Raw genomic sequence first — 8915 nt, 5'->3', positions numbered from 1 at the left:
TGTTTTAGCTGACCCATCACTCTGTGCCACTAGATGAAACCAGCTTTGCAGGCAGCAGTTAGCAGCCGCTGCAGCTCAGTTACTGTGAGAGTGAAACAACTATTTTGGGGGCTGGTCAGCTGCTGGTTCTTCCTGTCCCATGGCTTCACCCCTTGTTATGGGTCTCAATACTCTGCAACCATCTGGGCACCCTTCTCCTTTCTGCATGTGCAGGTGATCTGTCCCACCAGTCACTATTTTATTGGTGAATATCTTGATACTCAGTGATGATTATTTTCTTTAAGCAGCCTGGTCTGGGAGCCCTGGGGCAATGGGGTGCTCATTCGAAGAGAGCTGCTAGCAGTGCTATGGGGGAATTAAAAACAATGCCAGGGCAACAAAAAGAAATGCAAGGTAAATAAAAATAATTCCAAATGCACATATGAATTGAAGACCAGGGTCTGAAAGCTGATCTCACGTAGGGTTTTCTGCTCGGTTTAGTCACTTATTGGGGCTGGTGGATCTTTTGAAGGGAAGATAAATGCTCTGACTGCTGGTATTATTAATGCTTTGAGCTGGTGATTCGTACATCTGATCTAAAGGGCTCCCAAAGTGAGAGACTGATCCCAAAACCTGCTGAAGTGAACATGGGGCCTCATGGCAATTTCACAGGGCTTTGCATCCCATCCCATGTGCTGAGTTGGGAGCAGGGGCTGGCATCACCCTCACAGCCGTGCTCCCACTGTGACTCCATCTCCCACCCTGAACGCTCCTCATAAAACTCCTGTGTGTCTTAAAAGCCTGGCAGGGAAAAGCTCTGAGCAGAGAATCAGTGACCGGGAGCCCCTCAGCACTGCTGGCTGCCCCCCCGTGCAGGCACAGCCCCATCCCAGTGTGGATCAGGCTGTGTTCCCTTCCAAGCACAGAGCCGGGCTTCAAGACTCCAATTGCTTCCTGTCTCCCAACATGCCTGACCACAACTATTTTTAATTGTAAGGCATGAAAATAAGGTTATTCAATAAATTAACGCTTCAAATGCTTTTTGGTTCAACTTTGGCTGTTTATTAGGAGCAGCCTTATTTTGGCTTCTATGCAGTCATTTCCAGCTACTACTCTGTTTGATCCCCATCTTATTTCCTTCGTAATCTACTGATCTTCTGTTGTTATCGTTGCTGTGTTTTATGGTTTTGCATTACTTTATTGACTTGGTATACTGTACACTGCTTTTTTTTTTTTTTTTTGTTCCCTCTTCACTGAAAATAGCCTTTTATGAGAAGCTTAAGCAAAAGCCTGGAATGTCCAAAAGAAGGCACAGAAAAATTACAACATTTTGCACATTTCTTTTGGCCAGAGAAAGTTACAAAATATTCATATGAAGAAACTTATTCAGTGCCTGCAGGACAAAATCCAACTTTTGATAATATGTGGAATTTCAATTTCTGCTATAAACAGGCTCTGTATTTTTTGTATTTATTATTTTAAAGTATAAAGAATTTTCTGGGGGGAGGGGGAAGGCTCCTATAAAACTGATGTCAGAGCAATGATGAGTATGCATGCCCTCACTGCTGGGAATATGTACTCTTCTGCACTGCCACAGCCTCTGTTGCTATCCCATTCCAAATACTACCAACATTAAACAGGAATGCTGAGGGTCCTACCAGCCAGTAGCACCAGACGAAGTGACACCAAGGGCTGGGGGCTGGAACCATGGGGATAGAGGATGAACCCTCCTTTTGTTCATGCTGGTCCCCTTCTCCTGCCCCATGGACAATTAGCTCCTCTACAGCTGAAGGTTAGGTGGGGTCCTGCAGGAGTTCAGTGCATGGCTTGAGCCATCCTGCATAACCCCTGCCTCCCAGCACGCTGCAGGGATGGAAAATCATCCCACTGCTGAGAGGACCAAAGCATGTTCTTACCTGGTTGTTCAGCCTCGCCACCTTCTTCATAGAGGTTATAACGCCATGGCTGGGAGGGATGCTGGAGGAAGACTGTGGCTGGTGGGAAGGATGGGACCCTGCAACTATCAGAGCTGTGAGTGATGCTTCATACAGTGGGTAGGAGCTCAGGGCTGGCACAGAGGCTGCCAACAGTGCCTGAGCCCCAGCTACTGGGGTAGAAGCAGAGGGATTTGGGCACAAATGGAGATGGGAAGTTCTCTTTGCTACTTGATTATATGTTGCAGGAAAGGAGCAGCCCTACCTGCCTGAGATAAAGAAAACGAACAAACAAATACAAACCTGTTTGTGCCCAAAATATTGTAACAATCGATTGAGGACTGTTTTATCTGTGTGAGAATATAACCCTGATTAAACATGCCAAGGTCAGTGAAAACAAAGGTGAATTGCAGAAGAAATGCATGTAATTCTGGCCAGGAATTCACTGGGGGTGAAATGGAGCAGCACTCCCTGTTTTGCAGGGATGTGTCAAGGTGTGGGTCTCACTTGCGTCACCTCCCATACCTGTTCAGCCCCTGACAAACATCCTCCAGGGGACTGAGCTGCCAAGCACAAAGTGACAAGACTTTAGTGACCAAAAGGGCTGCTATTTGCAGCTCTCTTGAGCTGTTCTGCTGGGTTTGCCCATCCAAGCCATGCTGGTGCTGGGTGGAAGCCCAAGCAGCGGTACCTCCTGGTGCCCTGCTGTCCTCAGCAAGCATCCCAGCCTGCCCCCGGTGCTCACAGCGTTCTCACCACTGTATGAGCTGCGAGGCCACAGACCGGACAGGCACTCGGGGCATCTCAAAAGGGTAGGAAAGGTGAAACCTCTTACAAACTGTAAGGACTTGGTAATTTCTCCAGAGGAACCAGCAGAAAATCAGCCCGCCCCTGGAGAATCACCAAGCATCCCAGCCAGGCTTGGGCGCCAAGGCTGTCAAGGTGAATCCCTCACCTTCATGGCACCGGTGCGAACCTTGTCCAAATTCCCGTGCCTTCTCCGTTCCCCCTACCCGGGGCCAAGCGAGCCCTGGGCCTCGCGTAGGGGTTCCCGTCACCGAACATCACGGCTTGCAGCGGGGAAGGCCCCTCGGTCCCAGCGGGATCTGTGCACCGACCGTGTCTGGCAGCGCTGTCCCTCTGTCCTGCCCCGCGGCCGGGGAGCGGCACCCCGCCAGGGGGCGCCCCGCCCGCGGCGCCGCCGCCCGCACTTGTTGCTGCCCCCCGCGGCGCGCGCTGTGTCGTGATGCACGCGGCGCTGACGTCACCGCTAGCGTCATTATTAACGATCTCTTTTATTTATTTATTTATTTGCTCGTTTGTTTATTTGCTTATTTAATTATTTATTTGTTTCCGTTTCACGGCGCCCCGCCGGGGCGGCTCCGAGCCCGTGCCCGCCCTTGCCCCCCTCCCCTTGGGATCAGGGCCTGAGAAAGGGGCTTGGGAGGGGAATGAGACAAAAATTGGGAAGAAAGTGCCACTGCTGAGGAAAGCGCGGGGGACATGCTCCCCTCGGAGCCACTTTGTAGTGCTCCGTCCCGCCCTGCCCCGCGGAGCCGGGGTTGGCTGTGCTGGCGCGCAGTGATTCAACCCCGGGGAAAAGGGGGAGAAGGACAGAGCTCCCCCAGAACGGCCCGCCCGTCCCTGTCCTGGGGTGGGCGGGTGGGGGCTCCGCGGGCGCGGGGGGCTGCGCAGCCCGCCCGCCGCAGCAGCATCTACCTGCGGGGATGCAGCTCCCGGAGCCCCGATGGGAACTTTCCGTGCCGGGCGCTGCGGGGCGGCCCTTGCGCCGCTGCGGGACCAAGTGCGAATCCCCCGGTGCCGGCCGGGGCTCCCCCAGGCTGAGGCTCCCGGCGGCGCCCCGAGCCGCCCGCCTCAGGATAGCGGAGGCTGCGCGGGACGCGCAGAGCCGGCGGCTCTCCCCGACGTGGGGCGCCGCCGCAGGGGGCGGGCGGGGCGCAGGTAAGGGGCCGCCCCTCTTCGCGGGGGGCGCAGCCACCTGTCCGCCCGCCCCGCGCCCCTCCGCGCCCGCGGAGCCATCGCCCCGCGCCCCGCGGCGGCAGCCCCGGCACCGCCGCTGCGCGCCCGTGTCCGCGGGCGCAGAGAGAGCGCGCCCATCGCCGCCGCCGCGCTCCCACTCCCCCTCCCCCTGCGCTGTCTGTTCCGGCCGAGCCGCGTCCCTCCGCGCAGCGCCATGAATATTGATGTGTTTATATAATCGATAACCCACTTTCCATCCCTTCCCGGGGAACAGCGATAAATAAATTAGGGACGCGCCGCCCGCCCTCCGCTGCCGCCGGGGGGGCGGCAGGGGGGCGCAGCCCCCGCCGTGCGCTCCGCGGCTGCCGGGGGTGGGAGCGGGATCGGGCGGTGGGAGCGGGCGGTCCCGCCGGGCGCGCGCGGACGAGCAGCGCCCCTCGCGCCGCAGGAAATGGTCTTTATATTAGACATATACGGGCAGGTCCTGTCAGATCCGCAGCGCGCCCGCCCGCCCTTTCGGCCCCCCAAAAATCGCCGAGCGCGGACAGGGGCCCCCTCCCTCCCTCCCGCGCTCCCCTCCCGCCGCCCTCTTCCTCCTCCTGCCCCTGCGCGGCGCGGCGCGGCGCGGAGCCGGCGCTGATGCCGCTGCCGTGTTGTTGTTCCCCGCAGTGGGTCGGCGCCCCGTGCGGCTCGCACGGCCCCTACGTCTTCTACAGGGCGTTCCGCTTCCAGCGCCGCGGCGGCGGCCGGGCGCGGGTCCTCTCCCTCGGCGACTTCTTCTTCGTGCGGTGCCGCGCGGAGGAGCCCGCCTGCATCGCGGAGCTGCAGCTGCTCTGGGAGGAGCGCACCAGCCGGCAACTTCTCTCCAGCGCCAAACTTTATTTTCTCCCCGAGGACACCCCCCAGGGCAGGACCAGTGACCATGGCGAGGTGGTAAACGCGGCGCCGGCCCCCCCTTCCCCCGCGCCCGTCCCCACCTGCATGCCCGGGCTCGGCTCCCCCCTCTCCTGGCTCCCCCCACCCGCGTCCCCCTCCCCGCCGTGCGTGGCGGGGCAGCGCGGAGGGGCCGCGCCGTCGGGGCGCACCGGTGCGCGCTGACCGGGAACTTGAGCGGGCGGGGGGAAGGAGGGAGGGGGTCGGGGTGCGGGGCGGCCCCGGCCCGGCGGGCAGCGGAGTGTGTGCGGGGCTCGCCCTGTCCTTCTGCTTCCTTAACAAAAAAAACAACCCAGAAAACAACCCCGAAAGCAAAACACACGGAAAAGCGGGGGGGATAAAACACGTTGGGGGGATTTCGATATTGTTCGGGGCTTTTTTTAAGTATTCGATATGTTTAAGAGGGCGGAAATTACGAAATGGAGGCAGAGGGAGATCAAACGCTCTCTTGCTGGCAGGGACGTGTTGAATAAAGTGATAAATGACAGGTACGGGAATAATACATTCAAATAACTTGCAGATATGCCTGGGCGTATTTCGGAGCCGCCGCGCTCCCGGCGCAAACGCGCTGCGCGCCGGCACCCTCCGCCGGCGGCCGCGCAGCCCGGGATGGGGCCGCGCAGCCCCGCATCGCCCCGCCCCAGCCCCGAGCCCTCCCGTTATCTGCTTTTCAAATTCATCGCTTCAGTCTGTGGTCTGGGGTGGGGGACGGGTGAGGTGCCCAGGCAGGGGGCTGCGGGGATGGCGAGGGTCCCCGAGAGGGGCCGGAGAGCAGGCGGGAGGGGGACGAGATGTTTTGGGGGAACTTCTGTTGGAGATGCCGGGGGGTGGGTCCAAGGGGGGGCTGTCCGCAGGGGCTGTTTTCGGAGGCACGCGTGGCTGTAGGTGCCCGCGTAGCCGTGTACCCGCGCACACGCGTACGCAGCCCAAATGCGTCTCAGAGCCACCTTCGTTCGCTGCCACCTCTTCACTTTAATTTTCTGTGCGTGCCGCTGAGATAAGGGATCCTTTTCCTAAGAATCAGGGAGATGACAGTGAGCAATGGATGCTCTGAAATTGCCCGTGGTGACTATTTAAAACTGTGCCTCTGCGTGTCTCGTGTGTGTGTAAAATGAAAGATATTTGGAAGGGAGGGGGGTGGGGAAAGGGACACAAATCATTTTAATACGCCTTAATGATCAGCTCATGTTACTGTGGTAGGAACATCAGAGAAAATTAATCCTACCATTACGAGTAAAACACTGCTCCGGTACGAGAGTTCTCAGCTGCATGTACCTTCCTAATAATACGCACGATTTTATTTATTTTTACATGCAAACACCGCTAGTAATTAGCCGTGTGATTATACTTGTGCATTTCATTGCGGCTTTAACTGATGTCATTCTGCATTATTCAACCATATGAAAACAATTTTCAATTAAGATAATGGCACGCCTTGAAATTATGCAAATTCCGGCCGTATTGTGTAGAATAATTATGACAAATGTAAAGCAGGTAAAAAGTTTCCTAATGCAGTTGTGTTTTACACCCCGGTGATGTCATTTCCCCTCTGGCCTAAGTTAGTCATTCATTAGCAGAGTAGCAGCAACAGCAACAGCTCTGAGTGATACTTCTCTGGCAGGGAGCCTACAGAAACCGGCACTGAGAGCCAGGGCCTAGAGAGGGCAACATAACACTCCCATTAAGAAATGTACTTTGTTTTCACTTACTCCATTAACTTGTTTATAGACATAGGAATGATTTTTTATGATCGATTTTTAATAGTTTGGAACAATCCGAACAGTGCTTGGGGATGTGCAGGCAGGCAGCAGAGAGACAAAAGGCTGGGTGCTGTCTGGCTGGGGGTATCTGCTCTCACTGGGGGGCAGGGGTAGCTGTTTCCCCTTGGCACCCCGAGATCCCAGTCCCTTCGGTAAATGACATCCATCTTGGTCCCCAGAGGGGCAGCAGGGCCGCCTCTGGTGTTGTGGGGCTTCCTAACTCTGGCTTGGGCTCCTTCTGCAGGAGGAGATGTGGCTCTCGAGTCAGATGCAGCTTACAGCCGTGAGAGGGGACCTTATTTGTGGAGTGGGATTGCTGATGGGATAAAATACCTCGTTGTGCATTCAGGGGGTAGGGATGGAGTGAGCCGGTGGTTAAGCATGTATTGCAAATCTGCGGTGTCCGAGGCAAAGGGTGACGGGGCACTCGCTGTCACTGAAATTGTTGGGGAGGGGAGCAAGTGGCTGAATCATAGGCTTGTGATCGAGCCCACCAGAGATTTAGGCACGGTCTCCAGCAGCTACCTGCGCTAGTGGCGTGATTAATAGAAGCAGCTGGCTGCCTGTTTTCTGTAATAGCAGTGCTGACACTATGACAATATTCAGCTAGTGGCTGTAAGGAGGGAGGAGAAGCAAGGAGGGATGTAATGCTTCTGTTACTCAGAAATTTCTGATGGCGTATTTTATCTGATTGCCAAATGTTTGAGCTAATCAGCAATAAGTGTAAATATAAGTCTTTTTATAGCTAGCTGAATTCATCATCCAGATTTAAATATAACCCTGACTGCTGCTAAAACCGGATGTTTCCATGCACTGCCCAGATTCGGGGAAGGTTCAAGCTCAGGTGTGCTTCCGCTTCAGTACCTTTCTTTCCACCTAAGGCTCAGCATCCCCATCATCACACTGGAGAAACTCCCTTTCGATGCCAGGAGCTGACAGAGATTGTTTCCCAGGGAGTCTCAGTGGATGGTGAACATGGGATGGGGCTGCTCACATGCAGCAGGTACGGGTGCTTCTGACCCTGATGTTCATTCCATCCCAAGAAGACCTGCATGGAGAGGCTGGAACCAGCTCTAGCATTATGCTCAGACCAGGGGTCTTGTTGCTCAGGAACAGCAGAGACACTTTTTTAAGAGCAGCAGGGCCTGTGAGGCCAGTGCCAGGTGAGCTAGAAGAGTTTTGTGCTACTTCACTGAAAACTTTGTTGCTGCTTTCAAAACACAGCAGCCTGGGCATGATGCTTCCCACCTCACCATCAAGCCCAGACACTGCCGCAGGTGCAACACTGGCCAGAGAGCAAGAGCAGCCTTCTCTCTTTTACCTCCAGCAGGGAAGAAGGGGTTCTCCTCTGTCCTTACAGGGCCATTGCCAAAACAGAGTCTTTGGTGGAGGACGTCACCGCCTTGCGTTGATTTTCTCATTTGCTCTGGGCTGGTGCGGTCCCGTGTCACCTTCCACGTGGGCTGGGAAGATTTCTTTGATGGCAGGTGCCTCGCACAGGGGTCACAACAGGATGCCTGGAGGCCTATGAAAATCCATAGGGAGCACCTTTAGGGGCACCCCATTATGTTTGAAACAGTTTTGTGGGGTACATGTGGAAAGCAGGCCCCCCAGCTTTGCTGGCACCCAAGTGTGAGAAGCTGTGTGCTGTCAGAAAGTGCCTGCCCAGGCTCCTCATGCTTGCTCCTGGGGCATTCAGGGGGCACGAGGTGGGCTCACCCTCCAGCTCACAAGGTCTTGGCAAACCTTCCTCCAGCTCATTTACTGCTCTGTGCTCCAAGGGGTGGTGTGGGGTTGTGGAATCACTGACCTTTGCAAAAGCAGTTGTAGAGCAAAATGCTTGTTAGTGCCTTGTGCTTTCATGTTTTTAAAGGTGTTGGCATTAGTAAGACTAGGCTTAAAAATATATTTCAAAGTTGGTACTCATTAAGTCCAGGGATGGTATTTGATGTGATACATACAATTCCTAAAACACCCTAAACAAGCAGCTAATTCATTTTTGCGTGGTATGCAATGCCCTGCATTGCTCTGCATCGTGGTGAATGCTGCTTCCATTGAGGCTGGACTGTCAGTGGGGATCTTCCTTTAGTTCATTCATCAGCAGCAAAGTTTACTACGAACTCATGTTGATTTCATCTCTTCTCCCAAACTGGGGATCTGATGCAATGCTTTTCGCCTTGCAAATAATCCTTACTCATGCAAGTAATTTACATGAGTAAGCGTTGCTCATACAGAGGAGAGGAGAGAGCTAGTTTCCTGTAATTATTTCCCTAGAAGTATTTTGCATTTTCAGACTAATTGGGGTAAAGGAAAAAAAAGAAGTCACTCC

The 8915-nt window shown here is 54.9% G+C and overlaps 1 protein-coding gene across 2 annotated transcripts in view; it reads left to right on the top strand.

Moving 5' to 3' along the window:
• The first annotated feature begins 4500 nt into the window (after positions 1–4500).
• The window catches only part of ARID5B (AT-rich interaction domain 5B), a 117569-nt gene continuing 113154 nt past the window's right edge, over positions 4501–8915 (top strand). For both annotated transcript variants that reach the window (XM_041404878.1, XM_041404877.1), the window contains exon 1: positions 4501–4823. In XM_041404878.1, coding sequence (XP_041260812.1) covers positions 4533–4823 — 291 coding nt within the window. In that variant the 5' untranslated portion in view covers positions 4501–4532. The remainder of the gene's footprint in view (positions 4824–8915) is intronic.

The sequence above is a fragment of the Onychostruthus taczanowskii genome, unplaced genomic scaffold, assembly GCF_017590055.1.
Source record: "Onychostruthus taczanowskii isolate IOZ18803 unplaced genomic scaffold, ASM1759005v1 scaffold22, whole genome shotgun sequence".
Classification (NCBI taxonomy): domain Eukaryota; kingdom Metazoa; phylum Chordata; class Aves; order Passeriformes; family Passeridae; genus Onychostruthus; species Onychostruthus taczanowskii.
This window is presented reverse-complemented; position numbering and strand designations above follow the sequence as displayed.